Source organism: Lycorma delicatula, chromosome 5, assembly GCF_047948215.1.
Source record: "Lycorma delicatula isolate Av1 chromosome 5, ASM4794821v1, whole genome shotgun sequence".
In the NCBI taxonomy this organism is placed as follows: Eukaryota; Metazoa; Arthropoda; class Insecta; order Hemiptera; family Fulgoridae; genus Lycorma; species Lycorma delicatula.
The window spans coordinates 94,803,913-94,830,905 of NC_134459.1; the positions used below are offsets into that span (position 1 = coordinate 94,803,913).

General features: G+C 38.1%; 1 protein-coding gene across 1 annotated transcript; it reads left to right on the forward strand.

The window, feature by feature from the left end:
* The first annotated feature begins 3,939 nt into the window (after nucleotides 1–3,939).
* On the forward strand, nucleotides 3,940–12,015 carry LOC142325219 (uncharacterized). The gene is made up of 2 exons (XM_075366685.1): nucleotides 3,940–4,056; nucleotides 7,651–12,015. Exons 1-2 carry the CDS (start codon nucleotides 4,009–4,011, stop codon nucleotides 8,236–8,238), a joined length of 636 nt encoding a protein of 211 aa, XP_075222800.1. The 5' UTR covers nucleotides 3,940–4,008; the 3' UTR covers nucleotides 8,239–12,015.
* Nucleotides 12,016–26,993: the final 14,978 nt, after the last annotated feature.

Below are 26,993 nucleotides of genomic sequence, written 5' to 3' on the forward strand. Positions count from 1 at the left end.
ATGTGGTTTCAGCATCGAGGAAGAATGAGGAGCAGTAAATGCTTCTGCAATCATTTTATCTTATCTTCTTTTCTTGAATGGAAATTGGTGGTTTTTCTAAAACGGCACTGTGATAGGGTGCCTTGTTAGCAATTATCACAGAATAATTGGGAAGTTTTTGGAATTAGTATTTCTTCTGTCCATTTTCAATAATTTTCCTTTCATTTGAAAGGAAAATTATTGCTACATTTCATTCCCCTGTAATTGCTACATTTTAAACTTGCTTGCCAAGTTAGTAAGGCGTTTGTGATGAAACCCATTTCTCCTCTGTCATGCTAGAATAAGTTTTCTGCCTTTTGAAATAGGAACTTTCTGCCCATCAGTTAAATCAATACATCACAGATTATTTTTAGTGTGAGAAGATAATTGATATGGCTCGTCAAGGTAAGTAAATAAAATATGCCGTTGAAGCGCAAATTCAAGGTCATTCGATGCCGCCAGGTGAGGTGTTTTTCTAAATTGTCCCTCCTTCGTACTTGTTTTTATATTTCGAAAAGAAATAAAAAGTTATTTTCATATTTCGAAAAGTAATAAAAATTAATTACTGGAGATTAGTTTTATATTTTAAAAGGAAATAAACATAATTGCTATTGAAGGTTATTTTTATATTTCTAACCAACACTTCCTTTTCGTTACATTATTAAAAGCCTAAAAGTTTTTAAGTTTAAAAGCTCCACTTTTCTTCTACAAATCCATCATCATATTAGCGACGTTAACCACTGCTTTTTCTGAAGGTAACGATGCTGTGATGTTGCTAACATTGTCAGCAGACTTATTTTTTGATTATGATGATAGGGTAGTGTTGTAAAAAATGAGCACCGCTTCCACCGTTGATGAATTACACCATATTAACGGAATGCCAACCAGCGATGGCGCAGAAAAATCCACTCTACATCGTATCGGTTTCATGCGAAAAGTCTCCCATTAATAGTTCGAATTTAAATACCTCCCGCATTACATAACCTTTTTCACTATTCCTGCAAGCGGAGTGTATGTGACGATGGTATCATGCATGATGAAAGTTACTTTCATCATGGTATCATGTATCATGAGACAGTAGGCGGTCGTGTGGGCTGGTATATTGCTTTTGGTCTCGAAATCAATACCCACATCTACGGTTTCTGTTTTAAGCGAATCGTTCTGACGGGACAGTCCATAACTATTAATGGTACTCTGGTCTTGAAATCTGCCAAACTGTAAGCTGGACTCTCGTTCTCCGGTATGTTGTAATAACCGGACTGAAAGCTGGCGACATACATCATATTCACATCACTCTGTAGATTGTCGTACAGATAGTATTGCGAATTCAAATACAGACGAACGTTTGTCACGCTACCTTAGTCACTTTCAACTTGGAATCGGGTGCCTCTTTGGAAGATACTAGTGCGTTCACGTCGTTGGAAGATCTAAGCAAAACCAATTCTTGTTTGACGTTCAATATTATGTGTTTGTAGTCTTCGGCAAAACCCATCAGTATACGCAGCGGTGAGTAGAAGAAAAATCTTCCCATGTTTTCATCCAAATCGAATTTATTCATCACATCGAACTTCCAGCCGAAATTTTCCAAAATATCTTTTTCGCTTTTACGCAACGATAGGATATTCTTTATCGTTGTCGTTATTCCTAACTTTTGTACACGACACATCTCCGTTCCGTTTACCTCGTATCGTATCTCCTCGAAGAGAAATGGTATCGCGTTGTTTGTTAACCACGATTCTATTGCCATTTTATCACCTGCCTTAGTAGTTAGCAGTCCTTCGACCATCAAAATGCTTTTATGCGGTAACGTGTACACATCCTGTTGGTGTATCGGTATCCGAATTTCATCGTTGTTGTTGTAAGTCGACGAAGCGTACGGTAGATGAGTGTGATATTCGTACTGGGTGATCGTGTTGTCGAAAGAAACACTTTCACTAACGTCCAACATATTCACCCTATTGCTGCCATTACGGTTCACCACAACTGTAAAACCAAGTTTTTGAAGGAAGAAAACGTCACGCGATGTTAACGCTTTGGTGTTTGCACTTGACTGACCAATTTACGTGTCGTTTCGCTACTACTACCACCGTTATTGTATATTATCCCCATCGGTCGGTTTTCCTTTTATTTTGGTTTTCTTTGTAAATACAATCTCACCGTTACGGTTTCACCACGGAAAATTTATCAGTTTTCCGTCTTAATCGGCAAACTTTATAGCGATCTCGTCTACGCTCTTTGTATTTACCGGTAGATATATTATATTCTTCGGCGATTCGATTATTTTGAAACCAAGCGGTACGCTTATCGTAAATTCATGCAACACGTGTCCTTCTGATCCGGTCGTATAGGAGCCTGGTATAAGGTTGCATTCGACCCGTACGGTGTTCACGTTGTTAATGGCAATTGGCTTCGATGACTCGTGCCATATATTCGCCGCTAGATTAGTTTCATCAAACCCCAACAGCGGTGCCAAACTATCTCTTGATGACAGATCGATCACAGCACTGCATTTAAGTTCGCATTTTAACGTATTGTTATTCGGTCGCATAAGTAAATCTTTGGTGTTTTTTTTTTTTTGAGTTCATCGCTCAACCGTTTAGCGATATCATCCACTTCGTACGATCCGGTCGGTAGTGTCAAGTTAATCGTTTTTTAAATTTCTTTGAAACGACAATAATTGTGTTGTTGATTCCCTCTTCGATATTCGGAATCGAGTTATATGTTGTTAGGTTTATCAACGCCAATTCCCAATCGCCATCAGACAAATTCAATGGCGGAAAGAATGTAGCGTGTAATAACGACATATTTCCACTTATGCAGAACATGTTGATGATGTTTACTTGTAGGCTGACGAACCACGACTGAGAAATTCAAGACATAAATGTCCGCAGATAACCGTGTTTATATTCTGTCTGGCTTTATAATTGAAATTTATAATCGAATAGAATGGAAAATAACGCATCAATTCGTTAGGTGGGCGCAAATTACCGAAACTATCAAAATAGTCCACCATTCGTCCGCGTTTTCTATAACATACCCAGTGTGTTCCACGACCGGTACTGCGATCAAGATTAACTATCGCAGACTCATTAGTCTTCAATTTTTTGAGTAATGCGTCCAACATGAAGACTCCTCGAAAATCGGCTATATTTAGTTTTCTCGCCTACCACATCAGTTCTATATTCGATAGCGGACGCACTGGTATTCCCTTTATTGGAAACGACGACGTTTGTTTTTTACCACCCATCCCCAATTCGGTCAAAGGGTAGGGCTTAAGGTATAATCCCTGCCCTGCAGTGCCGGCTTTTCTTTTCATCATCATCATTTCAACAAGACGTTTTATATTATTGCTTTTTGATTGTCTTCTTCTTCTTACTCTTCCACCGCCGATTTTTGCTTTTAACTTCATCGCGTTTGTAACCACCAATGCAGTAACCTTTTCTGCGATACTCGAATCCTTAGCTTTAACTCTTTCCCAAGCGCTATCGGCTAATTTACGATCTGCAGCCGCTCTGTTTTCGTTATCGCTGTACGTAGCGTACGCAACATCGTGTTCTTTACAAGCTGCGTCCAACTTGTTTACACCGGGATCGTTTCTCTTTAATCGTTTTTCTAAATTCGTTCGCTGGATACATCAAGATATTCGTTGCAAAGCAGAACTGTTAATCTAATTGTAGAAATTACTAGGAAAATTGTTATGCTCCAATGCTAAATTTACCACGCACAAATGTTTATGTATTAAACAGTTTTAATTAATTCCCATAAGTGAATCGTTATGTTAAATGATTAAGTATTATAAATTCAGTAATGTACTGTCACAAATATTTTAAAATCAAAAAGTTTATTATTGAATAATTTAACGTCTTTTATGTAAATTTATGTTTGGAACATATAAAAAGAGCAGTTCATAATGTTTTTATCATAAAGTTAATGTGAAAGATAGAAGGTTTTATTTAAGAATATCACTGTGAAGGAATTCATTTATTAAAAATGAATCTTAATCAAATTAAACTGACAACAGTAATCCTGCTAATTCAGGTACTTAACAATAACTTTAAAATTTATCAATCTTTGATTACTGTATAATTATGTTTATTACAACACATTAAATTATTTTCAAGAAAAAATTAAGTAGAATATTTTTTGTTATTTCAAGATTTCTGAATCAGACCATAAGCTAAATTAACTGATGAACTGATCAATAAAGGAAAAAATTGATGATGTAATAATAAATGTAACATTTACCCTTTTTTTAAATCATTTTGATAGATTATTAAAACAGTTTTTTAATAATAAATTCAATTCATACTATTATTTTTTTTACTTATTTTTTAATTATTTATCAGTCATCACCATCATTTTTATAGGCTTTTGCGGGAGCAGGTAATTGGGTGTCTTCTATTTTTAAAGATAATATCTTTTTAAATACCCAGTAGCTTTATTTCTTTAAATCAAAAGGTCAGTCTTCCAACAATTTCTTCATTAATCTGTATCCTCATAGAATATGACCAAATTAGATCTTTTAAACTTTCTAATGCATAGTAGTTGCTACCAGTTTGACCTGATTTTCTGTTCAGTACCTAATTAATAATTTTATAGCATTCAATTATAATTTTCAATTTTATGTCAGACATAATCCTCTATATCCACATTTCCAAAAAGTTCTTAGATTATTTTATCAGATTTTAATAAGATCAATGTTCCAGATTTATAAAGCAAGCTAATTCTAATAAATAGATCTATCAGTCATTTTTTTCAACTCTACTTTTATTCTTCTATTCTGAAATAAATAGAAATATAAATAGAGATACAAACTATAATTATGTTACTACTTGCTTTTCCACTATCCTGGTTCCGTATTTATCTTTCCTCTTTTTTTATTTTAAAGAAATGTTGCAAAATTTATATTATTCCATTTTTTGGGACCTAATTTTTACACTATTCTGTATATTCTAGTTCTCATATTTTTAGTTTCCTTTTTATTTATTTTCAGTCTATATTTATTTCTAATTTTTGCCATTACAAGTTCTGAGAGTCTTAGAATCTTGAACTATTTACCTACTGTAAGTTCCTTTCTTATTAGCCATCAGTCACCTCCCAAAAAATCTGTATTCTTCTTCCCCCACTTTTGCGCTTTTATTTCATGTACCCTTCACTAGCAATTTCATCTGTATATGTGAAAACTGTACACTTTACATATATTTTATATACTACATATTATAACTTTAGATATTTTCTCTTAGTAAAAATTTTTTAAATTCTTAAAAATATCACAAAAAGTAAAACTTTCATGACTACTTTCATGTATAAGACTTTTTTAAGACTATTGAAAGGTATAAATAAATAGTAAAATATCTTATTCTGATCAATTTATATTAGCACAATATACATCTTGAACAAGTAGGTTTGCTATTCGGGATGGATAAGAAAAACAGGAAATGCTCCAGCATCTGCCTGGATGGATCATGGTCAAACCTTAATCACAGCAGCATCATAAAATACAAAGTTAATTACAAAATAAACAAAGAACTTCATTTCTTTTTCTGGTTATGATTGGTTAAATCATAATTTAAGTTCATAACTTCTTTGGTTAAATCATAATTTTTTTTTGATTTTATGGTTAAAATTCATATTAATAGTTAAATAAAGTATATGAAATATTAAGGAAATTGTGTGAAGAAAAAATTAAATGAAGTATTAAAAAAGCAATTTATAAAATAATATTGCAGTAATGAAAATGATACGAGCACATATTAATTGTACTTGTTAAACAAAGATGTAGAAAACTTTGGATAGTTTTAAAAACTCATCGACTGTGTAATTAATATTGATTATGTAAAAAATTTTTTTTTATTTTATTTTAAATATAATGATGACATATTTTAATAGATGATAAATTGTTAGCAATGGCAATGGAATTATAAGTACTGAATGGAATCGTAATGGAATTCTCACATAATGAATTGTGTTGAATTATTTTGTCTATCAGTTCTTTTGTCTGGTATATTATTTTTAAACTTATTCAACATTTCTTCATATTAAAGTAAAATCATCTTTGCTTGTTACTATTACAGTTCAGTGAATTTATTTTATTATCACAAAATTAAAAAATATAATATTATATAGAGGAAACATATTTTAAAAATAGTTTTAAAAAAATTTAATTAACTTGTGTTGTAGCTCCACATTTACATATTGTACTTATTTTTTAAGAATTGAGTTTATGTTTGAAGTGCTGTTTTCAATGTTTATTCCATTAACAGCGTTTGGTTTAAATTTGTTTTAATGGAGTGAAATAGCTAAAATGGAAGGATTACAATAGATATGGTAAGAGGAAAAGAAGAATGTAATAAATTTTTAATATTGATATAAGGATACTTTATTTTAAGGTAAAAGTTACAAGAACTTAACTTGAATTTAGACTTAAGTTACTTTGATCTGAATTAAGCTTCTTCAGACTGTCTCTTGAGAGTGCAGAGTCTTATACCATTGGAAGTAGACTATTGTTTGAATTAAGTTTCTTAGGACCATTTTTGTCCATAATGTGTTCAATTTTGTTCAGATGATTTGCATTTATTTATTCAGAATGTAGTTTTTGTGTGTTACTATATGTTTTTGTATGTCAAGTTGCTCAGAACAGTTTAATTCTTATATTTTATTATTTACTCTAAGATTTTCATGTTCTAGATTAATCTTTATAGCACATAAAGTTCACTATAAAGCATCGAGCATTGACAATAAGAACATTGTCATTAAAGTAACAAAATGATTTATAAATCTTACAAATCATTATTTTAAATTATCATTATTTTTCAATGCAATACATATTTTTACAAGTTGTAAGCATTCATCCTATACATTTTATACATTTATATATATTTTTTTAACAGTAACTTACACATTAAATACGTTTAAATTTTAGTCAGATAATCTTACTCCTAAAATAAATGAATTCCTATAATTGTAGTAGATTTCTTAATATATTTTGAAAATTAATTAAACATAATGTGGCATACAAACAAGGGATTTTTAATGTTAATTACCAGTGAATTTCTTCTTAAAGCAGTTACTCGTATTTTTGTAGCAGTTATTTTCTCTTTTTGTGTAATATTTATGGTTATTCTTACTCAACATAAAACATTTAATATTTTGTATTATCTACAGAATTATCTTTTACATATAAGATGTTAAATTAACATCCTGTTACAGCTATTTTAAATCCAGAATATAATAATACAAAAAACTCTTAAAATGCATAAAACCAACAGAATGAAACATTATTTATCAATAACAAATTTAGTTCTATGTAGTAAGTGTATTTTTTATTAATCTTAGATTTGCCATTCAAGAATGTATATTGGATATGAACAAATTCTCTCTCTCTCTCTCTCTCTCTCTCTCTCTCTCTCTCTCTCTCTCTCTCTCTCTCTCTCTCTCTCTCTCTCTCTCTCTCTCTCTCTCTCTCTCTCTCTCTCTCTCTCTCTCTCTCTCTCTCTCTCTCTCTCTCTCTCTCTCTCTCTCTCTCTCTCTCTCTCTCTCTCTGTATGTGTGTGTGTGTATGTGTGTATGTATGTGTTAAATAATTTAAAAGTAGGAGTGTATTTTTAAAAATATTTTATTGCATTTTTCCAGCTGTGTTTAGTTGCTGCACTTCCAACAGCACCAGCACAACCAACTGCAACTACAAGTTCCCCTGCTGCTAAAACAGAAGAAGCAGCAAAACCACCTGCAACAGAAGAAGCAGCAAAACCAGCTGCAGCAGAAGCAGCAGCAAAACCAGATGCAACAGAAGCAGCAGCAAAACCAGCTGCTGGAGTAGAAGCAGCAAAATCAACTGATAAAATAGAAGAAACATCAAAATTGGGCGCTAAAACAGAAGATTCAGCAAAGCCAGCTGCAGGAACAGAAGCTAATTCAACTCCAACTACCACTACTCCAACGTCTTCTCCTACTTTAACATTATCTCCAAGTACACTTTTAAACCCAACAAATGTTTTACCTTTCTTCAATATAGGAAAATCACTTATTGAAGTTCCATTTAATTTAATCAAAATACCACTGAGTTTCATAAGAATGCAAGATACTGTAGACCCATGGAAAGATCTTTCTACAAAAGTTTTTTCGCAATTTGGAGATAATGCAATGCAAGCAAAGCGCTTGCTATTTCAAATACCTACTACTGGAATTAAAAGTGTACAAAAGAGCATAAATTTAGCATAAATCTAGCCAAGAGAATGTTCCCTCCCATAAATTAACAATCCAAACCTGCCTGCTGTTCAATCATCTCTAAGTACAAGCAATGAAAGTACAACTAAGTTCAACCTTAAACCACTTCTCAATAAGTTATAAGTTTTAAACATGTAACTATCTATAATAAATTATTACAAATCATAATCATAAATAATCTATTTTTGATTTTTTTTCCTTTCTTATGTTATTCATGATAAAAAATATTTGAAAAAATAAATTATTAGAATACAAGTTCTTTGTAAGATTACAAACTGCATTGTAAGCATTTTATATCCACTGTCCATTTTAAATCGATGGACAGATAGAACTGAAGGACTGTACATATTTTCTTAATCTCCTCCTGGAACTCCCATGATAACACAGGAAAAATTTTAAATATTCTGTTTGAACTTTTCTTTGTCAAAATGTATCCTGCCTTCAAGTACAAGTTAACTAGAATTATTTAAAACAATTCTGATCCCACTTTGCCTTACCTTTTAACTCCCCTTGGCCTCCTTGCTTAATAGCAGTTTAAATATTTACATATTTAAACTAGTATTCTTCAAGTTAATAAATAGTCTAGTAAATCACAAACTGACAGTCTCTTTTTCTGTTTAGCCTCTGAAACCACCATACAGTAATAGTTCAGATGATGATGTGTACGAATGTAAATGGAGTGTCTAGTCTTGTACAGTCTCAGGTCAATCATTCCTGAGATGTGTAGTTAATTGAAACCCAACCACCAAAGAACACTGGTATCCACAGTCTAGTATTCAAATCCATATAAAAGTAACTGTCTTTACTAGGATTTAAACCTTAGATTTCTCGACTTCAAAATAAGCTGATTTGTGATGATCAATTCACCAATAGACCACAACTCACTAACTGTCAGCAGAATATAATTATTTACCAAAAATTAATCTTTTCACTTATTGTTTGTTTTTCCTGCATTTTTTATACTTCCACAAAAAATCGCCTCACCAGAATATTTTGTAGAAATTAAATTAAAAGCATAATTAAAGGATTAAAAATATGGAATGTTTACCATCTCAATCAGTAATATAAACAAACCATTTTACTGCTATTACAATTTATAGCAGATAATGGAAATATTGTTTCCAGTATATAATTTGAATACATAATTTAAATTAAATATACTATCTCCCCAATCCAAGCACATTCTCAAATTACATAGGACAACAAATTTTGTTTTTTTGTTTGTTACAAAACTGTTAATCACTGAATCTTATATTTTTGTTACTGATTTCAAATATGTAAGTGGTTTCTTTCAATCATGCATATTTTTTGTAATCACCATTTTTTGTTGTAGTGTAAGAATATTAAACATGCAATTTCTACATGCCTAAAATCTGCTTATTTTGTTTTTCCTGGTGTAGTTTTCTGCAGGTATATCAGCCTTGAGATTCCAGTAGTAGTCAGCAACCAGTTTTGGGATTCATTTTGCCTGTAAGCAAATTTCCATGGTGGATATTTACTGGCGAAAGTGTTTTCCGTGTTCATTTCTCACAGCTTTAGATTGGTAGGAAAAAAATCCAGATGAGAATCTAAGAATTGGATCATTAGCGACATATTATATACAAGTGTTTTATAGTTTTTAGAAGCTCAGTAATAAGTTCTTTGTAGATATCTGCCTTATGATTTCCAAAGAAATTGTCTGCAAACTTTCTAAAAGATTACCGTGCAGCAACCTCACAGTCATTCAAACTGCCTTCAGATGCAATATCATTTATTTGTTTTCTTATTTGCTGTCAAACAAATATACCTTCCTTTATCTTAGTATCACTTATATTATGGAACTTGTTTTATAGAAAGTGAAATCCAGTACCATCACAATCCATTGCTTTAACAAAATTTTCCATTAAACCTAGCTTAATGTGTAATGGCAGAAAATAAAGTTTTTCAGATTTACTAGTGTTGAATTCACAGTGTTCTTCTCTCCTAAAGTCAATGTCTCCCTTTTTGGCCACTCTTTGTTAACATAATATTCTTCCTATCTCTGCTAACCCACTCATTCATCAGGATGAATGACCCACAGCACATGTCCCAAAGCTTCTAGTAAAAATTTCACACCATTACAGTAAACGCAGTCCTCAAACTGGAAGAAGAAACGTTCAAATTCACACTGCCTCTTATGGAAAACAGTTATTTTATTATTGTGTTGTAAATGATTTCATCCTTTCAGTCTTGATGAGAAAATTTCTACTTGATCCTTGGATATATTTAGATCATTATCGAGATCATTTGATTCTGACTGATTAATTAAGTATGGTTTAGTATTTGTATTTTCTAAAAAGTCTGGGTTTCTCCTTTGTTCATCATCTGATAAATCTGCACAACCCTCATCATCAACAGCTTCACCTTCTAATTCCCATGTTCTTCTGTGGTCCTGAAATGGGAGACTGTGCACTGTGAGGGACTGGTCTCATAGCAGAGGGAATATCAGGCTATATAACAGTATGTATAGTTTTAGTAGTTATCTACTGGCGCCCTGGTTGTTGTAGGTCAATCAGTTAGGTACTAACAATCTCTTGGCATGGTAAAGTACCATGTGCATGCAGCTAGGAGCCAGTTCTCTTTCAGCAATGGCTAATATAATACAGAGATCACAGCATGATGGTTGTGCAAGAAACAATTCTACCTCATGTTACATTGAAAGCAATGAGCAGTAACCAAATTCAAGGAATCCAAGGAAAGGTGTACAGTAGCCATGGTTGCATCAGGATTGTAGGGGAAACATGTGTTAATTCTGTCAGCAATGTGGGTTTCATAACAGTAACTTCCCTACACTGCTCCTCTCTTTTCTTTTCCCTAATTCAAAAAAAATAACAACCAAACAACTGATCCAATATTTATCACTTCATACACAGCTCCATATATAAATATATATATAAAATTACATTTTCAATTTTTGAAAAATTAATACTTGTTGATGTGGGTTTCAAAAATGTAATCAGATCACTTTCACTTGTCAAGCCTGTTCATTATCTATCAAATTAAAATATTAATTTACCACATTGAATGCACAAACAATATACTCTGCTTTTACTAAGCAGATAAAATGACAATTAAGCTTAAGAATTTATTTCTGTTTATTTCAACAAATGATGAATGTTTAATTTTAATAACTGGGTTATTTGAGGGTTTGTTAGTTGTACAGTTATTTAGATATTAATAACAAGTTTAGCATCAATAATCTATTTTATGAGTTGCAAAATTATATTAATTATTTCTTTGTTATTCAATTATATCTAGAGAGAAATTGTAATGAAATATATCACCTATTTCAGAAGGCATGAATTGAATGACACAAATTTAATGTGTACACCTATACATTTATGCTTTATTTGACTTCTATGTTTTGATAATCTTTTGTATTACACCAATTATCAATTAAATTTACAAGAATCTGTATGTGTTAATTGACTGCCATTAGAAATCATAATTTATATTCAATGAATAAATTTATAGTAATTTATCATCCTGTTTAAAAAAATGAATTAATTATCAAAATTATTAACATTTATCTATTTTTTTAACATCAAAATCATGTTATACTAATCATGTTCAACTAAACAGAACAGTATTTTTCACTGAACACTATTTTTCTACTGATTGATATTTTTCATACTGACAGCACAGGTAAAAGTTTCAAACAAGTGAATTGAAATATTTCAGTTTTAGTTGAAAATTTTATTTTATAAAAAGTCATATTTGATGGATAAATATATCTCTTTTTTTGTGTCATGAGCTATTTGATTAGTCCTATTTGATAGTCCACTTCTTACTCCTTCCTATTTTCCTACTCTGGGCTAATCTCTTAGCCTCATCATACTTCCTATATTCTACGTCTGTAGTTTTCTCTTTCATAAGCATTATATTCTAATTTTAAATTTCCTTTAGTACATTTACTCTTAGAAACAAATTCAAATGGGTTTGAATTCTCAGTTCTCTGGTTTGAAGAAAGGGTAGGCAGAACATCACAAATGGTATTTTGAATTACCAACTAACAAAGAGCTGACATTATCAAAACCACATCTATCAGAAGAAAGGGAAGTAAAACTTGTTTGTTAACATTATACAGTTACTTTTGCTAGAGAGGAGATAATTAATTTTTATTTTTTGTTATTAATGTGTCAACAGTTTTAACTAAAAAAATATTTATTATTTAACCCTTAATTAGGTGATAGATTGTAACTCTGGCCTGAATGGATTACCCAAAAATTCATTCACATTTTTAAATTATTATTATTATTTTTTTTTGTTTAATACATTTCTGTTCAAATAGTAAGTCCTTTTAATTTTCAAATGTTTAAATATAAGAAGATATAAGAAATTATTATTGTAAATAAGACAAACTTTTTGTGAAAAAACTGTAAAATCTTTTTTCATATTTATTGTAAATGTAACCATACTATTCATGACAATATATAAAATTATACAAATTTTATGAACAGAAGTACTTAATATTAATTTTAACAAATATAATATTAATATAAATATGCAAGAAATCTCATACATGTTGTTTTCATGCTAACACAACATGTTTATTTTCATAAAAACAATAACAAAATAATTTAGTTTAATTAAAAAAAAAATAATATTAATATTTTATTTCTTTAATTAGTAAATTTAATTTTTTACTATTTTAATATGGTGAGTTTATGGGTAATATGTGTTTTGGGATTACTTCTTGAGGATGATAATAATAATAATCAACCTAAGAATTTGCTTAACCTCTTCAATGTCAGATGATAAACAAAGTTTAGGTAGTGCTAAAGAGGTTGAATTACCGGAATTGAATGAACAGATCTAAGAATTCACTACCCAAGAAGAAAAACTAAAAATTGCATTCACCAATCACATTTTATTTTGAAAGAAACCAAAAATGAATAAGAAAAAATCCAGTAAAGAATATACCCTTGACAAACCTTTACTTCAAATATATCATAGGGGAAAATACTATTGAATAATGATAATTATGCAATATTTAGAGTACAATTGCAAAAAATATCAGTGTTAATTAAGAGCATTTGGCTCTAATTTGACTCCCTTGATCAAATGATGTTTTTTTCTTAAAAATGATGCAGAATTAAAAATATAATTGAAAAAAAAATAAAAATTCTTAGTAAAGTGTTGGATCTCAGTTCCTCAGTCAAGGGTCAGTTGTCAAGGTCCTCCTTGATGAAATGATATTTTAATTATCAAAATTATACTGTATTTAGAGAATAAATGCTAAAATAATCAAAAATTTTTATAAAAAAAATTTGGATAACATTTGATCTCTTGCTCAACAAATACATCATAAAACATTTTAATATCAGCCAAAAACTTTACAAACAGATAAAACTTATAAATTTTAAATTCTTAAGTCCAGGTTCCCATTCAGCCTGCCTGTTTTATTGGGCTTAAAAGTCTATTTTTTGAAGTAATTATTTCAAATTATTAACATTTTGCAAAACTTTTATATTGCAAATAAATAACTTTTATTTGTTTAATTCAATTTATCTTATTTCATTTTGTTCTGCATTAAATTCTCCATAAGTTTTGTTTAAAAGCTTTAAGTGTTTATTACCCGTTTAACAAAGTTATTGTACGTCAAACATAAAAAACAGGGTTTTACGCAAATTTATGGTTTTCACCTGATTTCTTGAAGGCTATTGTAGATGCATTTCTGGGACCTATTTTATTTGTTTTTCTAATTCAAAAACCATAATTCTGCCCCTTAATTAATGTCCTACAAATTTCAGTATGACCCATTTCACCAGGGTAGCTGAAATTCAAGTGAAATATTTCATTAGCCGTAACTAGCAAACAAAGCATTTAAGACATATGTTTTTTTTATATGAACTTTTCCATTATTTACATGAGTGATACAGTAGCAAACAAATTAATCCAAACAAAGAAAATTTTTATTCTGTAGTAGGGAATTTTCATTCTGTGGTAGACTGCTTCCTGTTTGGTGATACAGGTTATGTTGTTAGTTCATATAGAAACAGAATTAGTGATTTTTGTGCTTTTATAATTCATTGTCAATTAGTTTTATTGGTGACCTTGTGAGTTTCTGTTATAAGTTTGTTATTTGTTTCTAGTTAGTACAATTTAACCCCACAAAAGCAGTCAAAAGTTGTTGCTCTATCCCAACACACACAAATAAACCCACCAGATTGGTTTACTGGTGAACTCATCATCGCAAATCAGCTTACTTCAAAGTCGAGAGTTCTAAGGTTCTAAGGTCGAGAGTCCTAGTAAAGGTAGTTACTTTTATAAGAATTTGATTACTAGATCGTAGATACCAATGTTCTTTGGTGGTTGGGTTTAAATTAATCACACCTCAGGAACGGTCAATCTGAGACTGTACATGACTACACTTCATTTACATTCATACGTATCACCCTCTGAAGTAATACCTTATGGTGGTTCCAGAGACTAAATAAAAAAAATAGAACGCACACGATTGACTCAAAAACAGATTGCCAGTGAGTGTAGTGTATGTAAATGAAATCGTGAAAAGGTTTAGGGAAACAGGTTCCATCTCTCCAAAGAGAAAAGGAAAATGTAGATGGAAAAAGGAAACTATCTATTTAGGATCAGTTACTAATAAGAAAATGCAAAATTAATCTACAATTGTCAGTTGCTGACCTTAACAGGGACTTGAGAGCCAGTGGAACTAATGTTTCTGATATGACAGAAGAATAATTTGTAGAAGACTGCTTGCAGTAGAAAGGATTGCTCGGAAACCTAAAAAGAAGCAGATTTTGACACAGGTTATGAAGACAAAAAGATTGCAATGGGCAAAGGAACATAAAGATTGGACTCCCAACCCTGTAACGGCAAGACACCCACCTTGAACATTACCGGTCACCACCCCTTCCGTTCCAAGCCCTGAGGGGCTTTACTGGAGGTCATCTTTAGACCCTCTAACTGATTACATCTCACAGTCATCAGCCAGGCCTCAGTCGGGATGCCACTGATGTAAATGCCTCGGCAGATATTTGCATCAGTAAAATACAATCAAATTTCACCTTCACGTAGTCCTCACACTGACATCTTCACATTCAACTTTAACATGATTCCCTCAAACAAACTAATCGAAACCGCGGAAGCGTGAACCCCGCGCCTAATCCAGATTAGACAGCATCGTTCATGACTGTGAATGCCTCAGAAATCGAACGAGTTTAAAGTCAAATCAGTGCTACACTCATACCAATCAAAATTATGTCTTACGCAACATAGAGATTCAGACCTATACCCAATTAAGTCGACCAATTTAGGTCACCTAACAAGGGGAATTCAACCTCATTCCGATCCGCTCAGAAGCCGGGGACAAACCCCGTCCCCCTCCACGACCCATCATGGTGTCTTGGATGGCATTACCTAGTCACGATCACGACCGCCACCGGCGTAGGGAAGCCACGCCCCCTGTCGCACGGGTTAACATACCCCGGCAGCGCGATCACTCTCACCAGTGGAAGTCCCAAAGTGAATCCAAATGTAACTGTGGCACGATGCCAATGCACCTACCCCCAACCAATCCAATGCCTAAGCCGGAACCCTAGCCACCCGGGATCCTACCACGATTGAGTACCTCGATTAAACTCCCTCTGCAGACCTACACACCGCAAGGGCGCGAATGAAACCAGCCACTATAGACCACACTTCGCGGATCATCCAGTTAATTCGGAAATCCAGAAAGGAATGTATTCTCTCAAGTTCCCTAACAGCTCGTGAACGTTCGACTTTGTAGACGTAGAGGACGTGGTCCACTGTATCATCTGTTCCACAATCCGGGCATTGACTCGAATCCCCCAAACGAAACCTAGCTAAACTCGCCCGAAAGGCACCATGCTCGGAGAGAAACTGTGTGATATACCGATTGGGGGAGATCCATCCAATCGCACCTAAATCAAACACCATAGGAAATATACCATACGTGTAGCAATCTATGGGCGATTCGTCCCGCCTGACCTTTTTTTTTTCTCCCCTACTCTCCCAGACCGGATATCCAATTAAGTATACTCAGTCGGGGAGAGTGTCCTTTTACTCTCAAAGGAGGCGTCCCCCACCCGCCGGCTATACGTCCGGCACGGCAGGTTGGCCTCCCCGGTCTCGGATCTTTTGTTTTACATTGCCTGCCTCTAATCCCCCGCTTTAGAGCCAAGGTCCGGCTATGCCGTCGCCCAGCGCCTCAGCAGAGAACCGGGACTCGGTCGTTACACCTTTGGCCTCTAATCGACAGCGCCGACCCCACAAAGAGCCTAGGCTCCCGCAGGGGCGACCCCGCCGACCGGGACTTGGTCTTTAATTTTAACCCAAACTCAAACTCCCCTGGACTTCACTCTCTTCTCAGGTACCCGCACACCAAGGCGTACGGGCTCCATGGAGTGACTGTCCGCCCTACCCTACTGTTTATACTCCCATTCTTCTGTCTTCATCCTCTTTGGCCCGCAGGACCTCCCCGGCGAACCTGCGGAACCATTTCCAGTTCTCATTGTTGTACCCCAACCAGTTTATGAGATTTTCTGGTGTAAGACCATTAATTACTATTTGACCTCTGTTAACGGCCCATCTTGGACATATGAACAACGTATGTTCGGCATCGTCGTTCTCTGGACAATAGATGCACTGCGGGGTGGCTCTCTTCCCGATCCTATACAGATACTGACCGAAAGAGCCGTGCCCCGACAGTAACTGTGTCATGTAAAAATTGACATCTCCAAGTCTATTGTTATTCCAGGTTTTAATATTAGGGATAAGACGTCTGGTCCATTCTCCCACTCTGGACCCTGCCCACTCTTCTTCCCATTCTTGTTCTATAATCTCTTCCATCTCTTCTTTCGACATACCGCTGTGTCTGAGGGTTCTGGCTTTTATCTGAAGGTCTATGGGTAGGATCCCGGTCAGTACGCACAGCGCGTAATACGATACCGTACAGTAACTAGCAGCTACACCCAGCAATGCCAGTCTATGGACACTTCTCAACTTCTTTTTATTTCGCTGTATGTTCATTGCCGCCCCCCATATGGGAGCCGCATACAGTACCGCCGAAGTGATAGCCGCGATTATCAATCTTCGAATAACAATTTTAGGTGTGCCGTGGTTTTTAAATAATCCTCTTAATCCCTTTACAGCAGGAGTAACTCTCCCACAAATTATATCAATATGCTTGCTGAACTTTAAACTTTTGTCCAGAAGTACCCCCAAGTATTTTGTTTCTTTTACTTCATCAATTCTCTGTCCTCTGATATTTAGATTCACACTTCTTAATGGTCTTCTACCCGAGAGGACCAGGCAACAGGATTTATTAGGAGCTATTTCTAATTTGTTATCCTCCATCCATTCATCTATTGTTCTAAGCGCTTGGTTTGCCTTGTTCTCCAGTACATTAATATCTCTGTCTTCTACTAATATTGCGATATCATCCGCGTATCCTACTATCGATACCCTTTCGGGGTAGTTCAGCCTGAAGATTTTATCATAGAAAACATTCCATAAGGTTGGGCCAAGGACAGATCCCTGCGGCACCCCTCCGAATACCTGAAATATCGCTTTCCTTTCTAGGGGTTTGACCTCTATGAACCTATTTTGCAGATATTGATCTATCTGATTTACTAAGTATTTACTTATTTGCATGGCTTGAAGCGCCTCAATGATGGCTGTCCAAGGGACCGTACCAAATGCGTTTCTAACATCAAGCATTATGATCATGGGGATTTTTCTAGTCCTCCATGTACCGCTTCTGCAATTTAATGCCCAGTTTTTTACCTTCTCGACTGCGGTCACCGTGGACCGTCCCTTTCTAAATCCGTAATGTTCCGGATGTAGACATTGTTTTTCCTCTATTTCCTCTCTAAGTCTATTTTCTAACAACCTTTCAACTACTTTTCCCATATTGTTTATGAGCGTAATCGGTCTATATGCTGTGTTCTCTTGAATTTGTCCTGCCTTTGGGAGGAAGACTGTTCTTGCTTCCTTCCAGCATTCAGGGAAGCTTCTATTTTGTAGGCCGTAGACTACGTCGACTATTTCCCAAGGTACGATCCTAGCTATTATCTTAATGATGGCCGCTGGGATGCCATCTGGGCCGGGGCTTTTCTTATTTTTTAATTTATTTATAGCTTCCATGACCTCTTTTTGTGTAAATCTTCCTCCCTGGCATTCTATCACCTCTCTATTATATTGCTCCTCCGTTCTGGGGAATAACTTTCTGATCTGCAACGCAGCCGTTTCTTCATTCAGTGTCGGAGCTTGTCTCCCAAGCCGCTTGGTTACTATTTTGAAAGCCTTTCCCAACGGATCAGCATTCAACTCCTCGCATAGTTCTAACCATTTCCTTCTTTTGGCCTGCTTTATGAGGAAGTTAAGCGTCTTTCTCGCTTGCCTATATTGCTCTGTCGCAATGTTACATCCTATTTCCGAACCAACTCTAGCTCGCAACCTCTGGGCCGTCCACTTGTGTCTTTGCATAATTCTACGCTGTTCCTCTATCTCCCTGGACCACCAGTAGACCATATTGTGTTTAATATTATTTCTCCTCGGTATGTTCGCCATCTCTTCTTTAACTATATTTTGGAATATTTCAGGTGTTATCTGAGTACTATTTCTAATTCTATTTGCCGCATTATTAGCCACTCTATATATCTGTTGATCAGACAGTCTGATATTGTTATTTATCTGTCTTATTTCTGGCCGTTGCTCTCTGAAGTTAACAAAGATGGCTCTGTGATCGCTGGCTGTTTCGTCATTAAGAACCATGAAATCAGCTGCATCAGTGCGCATCCTTCCATCAATTATAACTAAATCCAGGACCGATTGATACCCTCTTGCTTGGTAGGTGGCTGTCCCGTCATTAATACATGTCATTCCTGTCGCTGCCAGCAATTCCTCCAGGAGTTTTCCTCTAGCGTTCGAGGAGACCGCTCCAGCTAGAACAGTCCTGCAGTGAAAGTCTCCAAGGACTACTATTCTCTTCCGAGCTCGTATAATGAATGACTTGTTGGAGGTCAAGGAGTCTGTTCTTAAGAGATTCCCTACTGCAGTTAGGACTGATATATACACCTATTATAATCTTATCGCTTACCTCAACAGCAATGAGTCCGTCACCTCTACCATACAGATCATAATCCACATTTCCAACGATCTTTCTAATTGCCACATCACCGTTCCCATCGGTCAACCACACGGCCGCCGAATACACATTAGGTTTGGTGGCCACCAGGAAGTCCGCTTCGTATCTAGCTGCTGTTTCTATGCTTAAATCACTAGAGAGTAGGTTCCTGTTATTATTAACTAGTATTACGTCCTGCCTAACTTTTTTTCTTTTTTTTTCTCAGCTCCCCTGGGCCGGACCGACTTGTTGGTATTACGCCGCCCACTGAATACTGTGTGAATACGGTGTGTCTTTAAACTCAAATTAGGCCTCCCCACCTACCGGCTATATACGGCATGGCAGGTCGGCCTACCGGTTAGCTCTTTTAGAGAGTTCTTTATTAATATTGCCCATTTGGACACCACGCCAGACCCAGTTCGCCGCAACGCGGCGCCGGGTCCCTTCACTATTCAGTGTGCTGTTACCTGACTGTTACCCGTGGAGTCCTTGGTGGCTCATCAGTGCCAACACACCGCAGCATGCTGGACCTCACCAGCAAGGCTGTCCACCCAGTCCTATTCTAGCCAACACCTTGTCTTCTCTCATCGAAGTATTTCTGTAGAACAACTTGTCTAACAAAACTAGCAAAATTATTCCAGTTTGACTCGCTTCTTAGCATGTAGTCTATTGTTGTCTCTGGAGTTATACCTGTGAGTGCCTTACTATGTCTAAGTGTGTCCCACCTATTGCACTCAAAAAAGGTGTGCTCAGCATCATCTATCTCGTTGCAGTAGTTGCAAATTGGCTCTTCTCTCTTGCCTATTTTGTGCAGGGAGTTATTGAAGGAACCATGTCCTGTAAAAAACTGCGATAGGTGATGATCAACCTCACCAAATCTTCTCGACAACCATGGCTTGATGTTGGGGATGAGGGTTCTCGTCCATCGACCCACAGCTTCCTGCGACCATCTTTCCTGCCAGCTATTATAAACGGCATCCCTGACCTCTTGTTCTGGCTTGCCTTGTGCCCTCTCCACCCTCTTTTTTGCGATTAGGTCAATAGGAGCTGTACCCGATAACACGCACAGGGCGGCATAGGACACTGTCCTGTATGCGGACACAACACCTAGGAGCACACACCTGTGCGTCCTCGCCAGTCTCTCTTTGTTGCGCCTGATGGCGAGAGAGCGCCACCAGGCCGGAACGGCATACATAAGCGAAGACACGACGGTGGTCGCCAGTAAACGGCGCTTTGAGGCCCGAGGGGCATTCTGCGAAGACATAATGATGTTTAGACTTTTATCATCCTTTCTGCCTTGTTGCATACATTGACTATGTGTTCGGTGTATCTACCGTTTTTCTAGAGGATAACTCCTAAGTACTTGATGTTATTCGCTTCTTCTATAGCATGACCGTTGATGGAAATATTGAATGGTTCTAGCACTCTTCTACCCGTAAAGGCAATACACCGGCATTTTTCCGTAGACAGTTGCAGACCCCTGGACGTCAACCACTCCTGTACAGTGTCGATGGCCGCATACACCCTTTCCCGCACCTCCAAGACCGTCCTTCCCTCTACGAGGACTGCAAGGTCATCTGCATAAGCCAGGACCTGGACGCCGACAGGAAACTCCTTCTGAAGGAGTTCATCTATAATCACCAGCCACAACAACGGCCCCAGAACAGAGCCCTGCGGAACTCCACCGTGCATTTGAAAATGTACTGTTTCTTCCTGTGCTTCTACCAGACATCCTCTGTTGGACAAGTAACATTCAATTTGCCTACGCAGGTACGGGCTGAGGCCCCTAGCCGCAATTGCGTCATTAATGTGACCCCAACCAATAGCCCCGAACGCGTTTTTTATGTCTAGTGACAACATCAGTGGAATTCTCCTAGTTCGCCAAGTGCCTCTCTTCACCTCGTCGGCCCATCCCGAAATTCGGCAGATAGCCTGCACGGTGGATCGCCCCCGCATAAACCCGTACTGATTAGGACTGATTCCGGCTCCCTCTTCTAGTTCTTTGATGATGCGGCCAGACAGCATCTTTTCTACTAGCTTCCCCATCATGTTAAGGAGGCTCAGGGGTCTATAGGTTATATCTTCCTCCGAAGAGGTGCCTTTAGGTAGGAATACCACTCTGGCCTCCTTCCAGCAGTCGGGGAAGTCTCCGTTCTCCATACCATGGCTGGCAATCTCGAGCATCTCCCAGGGAGCCTTCTGAACCAGCCCCTTGATCACTGCCGCGGGAATCTTGTCCGGGCCAGGGCTCTTTTTGGTTGCCAAACTCCTCGCCGCAAGTTGCAGCTCTTCCATGGTGAATCTTCTATTGTCGCAAGGTGTGGATCTCACGATATCAGGCACTGTATGCGGGAACAACCTGGCTACCTCCCTTGCAACACTGGTCTTATTGAGGATAGGCATACGTCTCCCGAACTTTTTGGTCACAATACGATATGCCTGGCTCCAGGGATTGCTGTCAAGCTCTTCGCAGAGCCTGATCCAGCAATCCTTTTTTCTCTTAATAGCCTTATTGAGCGTTCTTCTTGCCTCGAGGTATCTATTGGCTATTTCCTGGTACCCTTCTCTGTTATTTCTAAGAATACGTTGTTTCTTTCTCCTAAGGGACTGGAGCTCTTGTCTCATTGTTTCAATTTCAGCAGTCCACCAATATACGGAGCGCCTCCTTGTATTGTTTGCTGCCATTCTGTCCATTTCCTGCTTTATTATATTAGATAAAGCCTCAGGTGATTGTTGATGTCTATCAGACAGTCTACTTGCAGTCCTGTTGACGATTTGCTCTATTTGTACTGATGAGAATCTCGGTGGGGGGGAGTGCACTTCACGCCTGAAATCTACGTCTTTCAGATCCAAGATAGTGGCGCGGTGATCGCTCGCTATATCTTCTGAGAGAACCATCCACTGGTACTGATTCCTCCTCCACCTACAGTCCAGGATGGTGAGGTCAAGCACCGACCGATGACCTCTCGCTACGTACGTGGGCGTATCGTCATTAATGCAGATGCAGCCGGCAGTTTCCAGGAGATCGGCAAGGATCTGTCCCCTCCTGTTGGTGTGTCGACTGCCAGCCGCCACCATTTTGCTGTTAAAATCACCCAACATTACGATCCTCTTGGTTGAATTGGTAATCACACCTTGTAAAGTGTCGATGAAGTTAGTAAACTCGTCTTCATCTTCCCGGATGTACGCCCGGCAACTAATCCATCCGATTCTTATTCTTTCCTCGACCAGTTTGCATGCCGCTCTATAAGAGGTCATGACCGTAATATTTTGTGTCTCGCCAAAACCTTTCCTCATGGATGTTATCTTGACTTCCTCGCTAGAACCCACGCGTTTTATAATGGCAGCCATAACCTCTTGCTCTGTTGTGTCATGCTCGACATCTCGGATGTGCACAACAGTTCTCCTTCCAGCTCTGCTTTTTATAGCAACGTGAAGGTCAGCAGCCTTGTCCCTCAGGATAGATGTAAATTGTTCCGCTTTCTCTGCACCCTGTATCCTAACGTGGAGCTCCTCGTTACGGCCCTTTCGCAATGAGATGACGTTATTTGCCTCCTCGCTGGTGACAGCATCCTTCATGGACCGGAGGAGCTCCGCGTACGTTTTTCCTTCCGCCTTAACAATCACTGTTCGGCTTTGCTCCGCCGGTGGAGTAGCCTTCTTTATCGGGATTTGATTATTACCGATGTGCCTGGTCCCACCATCCCCTTGGAGAGTTAACACATATACAGGTGTTTCCCTTGCTCTGAAGATATAGGATATGATCTTCTTGGCAAAATTTCCCATACTGCCCGAAGGCAGTATGTACGCTGAATTTGGTGACTGTATAGCTATCTTTTTGAACGCCTTCAATAAACAAGAAAGGGTTTCCTTTTCCGGGGCTCCCGAGTCATAATGTATCTTAAATTTCTTCTTCTTTTCTTCAACGGTTTGGTCTCCTATTAGAGTTATTTCGTCTTTTATGATGTCACCAGCTGCGAGCTTGTTACCTATATCCTGCTCACCTAATCTCCTTAAATCTCTAAGAGTACAAGTGTCTTTGACTTCAGGTGGAAGGTCAGTAACCAACTTTAGCTTGCCCCTAAGTGAGTTAGGCCACCTTTTAGGGAGGAGCTCAATGAGTTCTTCATCACGCAAATCGCTGGTCAAAATATACTCCATGTAATCGTCACCCGCAATAGGGTCCGTTTGGGTAGCTTGGGAAGTCTTTGTGTCTGGAGAGGACAGCTCGGAAAGCGCATTCAGTCCCTTGTATACTCGCCTTAGATCCTGTTCATGGGTCGCAATGTACTTATTCAAACTAAAAATTCACTGAATTTTTAGACACTCTGGTCTCTTTTCATTACGTCCCGCCTGACCTGCCAAGACGCAAGGCCACGGTCTTCAATCTCGTGCTACCGTTCTAACATCAACGTTCTAACATCAATGATTGTTTACCTTAGAAATGTAGCGTTTCCTACGCTCAGCAGCCAAGATATCTACTATTGGTTTGACTCTGGCTATAACACAGACTGCCTCCCGCGAGACTGTTCTGTAACCGCCTATAACAGCCAGAAAGAGTAGTCGTTGGGCCTGCAGCAAAATGTCCGCACAGTACCTAAAAGCCATGCGGTAAGCCCAAACAGGCGCAGCATACAGCATAATAGCTTCGCTGTCCCCTTTGTAAAGGATACGCATGGTACGGAAATTCAACCCCCAATCGGGATGAATGACTCTGCAGATTCCGTAAAAAGCATCAGCGCATTTTTTGCTACATACTGTAGATGTTCCTTGCACCAAAAATTCTCATCAAGGATAACACCCAGGAATCTTTGAGTCGTAACGTACCGAATTGGGAGAACAGCATCCGAACCCGGATTCGTCGGGAAGCAGCCAATCGGCCCTTAAGCAACATTATTGTGGTTTTCTCTGGATTGAAAATCATCTTATGTTGGAGACTCCACATTCGGAGTGTCTCACAAGCACGAGCACCTCGGAACTCTACCTCGTTACGCGAATCCCCTTCAATAAGTAGCAGCGCGTAATCAGCATAAGCGACGACACGACAACCACATGGCAACCTTAAACTCAACATTGAATCGAATTCTATGATCCAAAGAAGGGAACTCAAAACACTGCCCTGAGGGCATCCTTTAGTTAAGGTTTTACAAACCTCCGAGCCGCCATCACGCAGGAAACCGTCCGATGGCTGAAATAACTTGAGAGCACTTCTAGTTCATTTCGTGTACACTTACACGTCTGCATCTGAAACAGGGCAGAGGCCACCATAAGTTGTTAAATGCCCCGGATCATCCAGAAAAATTCCTAATACATATTTACATGGACTAGAGAAAGCTATATCCATCACCTTTAGTATGGCATCCTCAGTGCTCTTGCCCGGTCGGAAACCATACTAGTTGTCCATTAGCAAATGATCAGTGGCAACATTAATATGCAAATATAGGACCTTCTCAAAAACCTTTCCAATCACGGGCAAGAGCGTTAGTGGACAGTAAGAAGAACTAACAGTAGGATCTTTGTTGCCACCTTTGAACAACAACTCCAAGACTCCACGATTCCAACACGCCGGAAAGTGGCCGGCAAAGAGCAACCTATTATATATTCCAGTTAGAAGACTAAGGACCATTGGAAGCGCTCGGACGAGGAGCTCCACTGTCATACAATCATATCCGGGGCCTTGTGCAGTGCCATGCTACAGATCACCTGGCGCACTTCCGCCTCAGTGATCTCAGAAGATTGTATGTCGGTCTCGAAAATCGTGACTTCCCGCCTGACACGCCGGTGGTATGAAACCTCACCCACCATAGTATCAACCGGAAGAAAATCATTCAGCAAAATATTAAGGACACAGTTCTTATCAATTACCACACCCTCGCGGGTTGACAAAGCTGACAGGAGGACATCTTTCTGCTGTTATGTCCAAGGGTTCTATACAGAACGTCCCCAGAGTCTCTATTCCCTTGTTTCTGAACGAAGGAGCGCCAGGAATTACGCTTGGAGGACCTAATGCTATGAAAGTACCTAGCCCTCGCTCTGCGGTAATCTGCAGTTAGGGCCGCACGCCGATCGGGATCATCCTCTTGCTGTCAGATTCCGAGACCACCAACCAGATATACATTCCCGGCCAGTGCCTCTAGGAATGGTGGCTTCAGCCACCGCCACCACCGCAGAAGTGAAATTTTCTGGGCAGGCCGTCAAGGTCTCGAGAAAAAATCTCCAATCTGAACTCCAACAAAGAGGAGAATTTCGGACAGCCCGCCTTCCTATGCAGAAAGCCCCCCCCCCCCCCCAAGTAAACAGGAAAGTGTCCCTCATGGCCACCGCGAGTATCAACCGATGATCCCTAGAACAGTTGATGACCACAGACCAGTCAAGGTCCCTGCCAGGTTGTCCCTACCAATGGTGATGTCAATATTTGTACCTGAAAAGGTCCTTCGTCCTAACCGTACCGACGTAAGTGGCCAACTGATCTGCAACATTAAATACCTCAAAATTTTGCTGATATCGATGAGAAACTGTCAATTATGTCACCGCCATGAACTGTGATCTCACTGTGCCAGAAAAGCGACTTCGCATTAACATCGGCACCAATTAGAATTAGACCATTACCCACAATACGAAGGATCATATCCCATCTCGCTAGATGTTCCTCAGTGGGATCCCAGTATTGGAAATATGAACTACCAACTGTAAGGTTCTGTTCGCGAATGGCAAGTCTGACCACAACATGATGCGCGTTAGAAACCTGCCGTATAAAGACATTATCAAGCGACTTCCTGCACAGAATAGCAGACATACAGGTATGCCCTACACAAAACTTTTTCCAGCTGTGAAAGCCTGGCAGACCACACCTAATTACATACGGGTGCTGCAGAAGAACAACATCGAGGCTCCGTCTCTACAATCTCACCTAACTCAATCTGGACTACATAAACACCCTGGGCATTTAGTTGACCGAACTAACCATCTAAGGAATTAAAGTACAGCCAACTGCCCTCACGTAATAGCTACACTCCCTACTAACAACTGGGAGCCTCGGACCTATGCGAACAATCGTCACGTTTGTGGCCCTCCTCGCCACAATGGGCACATACCAAGGCAAACTTACAAAATTTATCCCTGTGTCCATATCTGCAGCCCTTGAAACATCTTTGAATGTCCACGTACTCTTCGTACACTTTTAGTCGACAGGACCCTAAATCGATAAATAGTCTGCCTGCAGACGTAAATTTTTGAAAGAGACCAGAACTTACCTCAAAGACTCCGTGATATTTCTGGGTATCACACCTACCCGTTTTAAAAATCAACCTGCAGTCCTGCCGAAAGGCGGCTTCATCCAAATCAGTGTTCTGCTCCTTAATGAGGAACAAGATATCTTCGTCGGTCATGTTACGGTCAATATCATAGACTACAATACGGGGCCTACGCGTTCTCTTCGGGTCTATTTTCACATTCAATCGCTTAACCGCCGTAAAATCTCTAATTGCCTGAATGGTATCTGTGTCATCCGCTACCACAACTAATCCCTTGCCGGTCTCTTTAATGTTCCTGATTTTAAGACCTTCCCGGTCACCCTGAAGGGCAACCTGGAGGTCTTTCTTCAGCTGACTGCTGGACATAG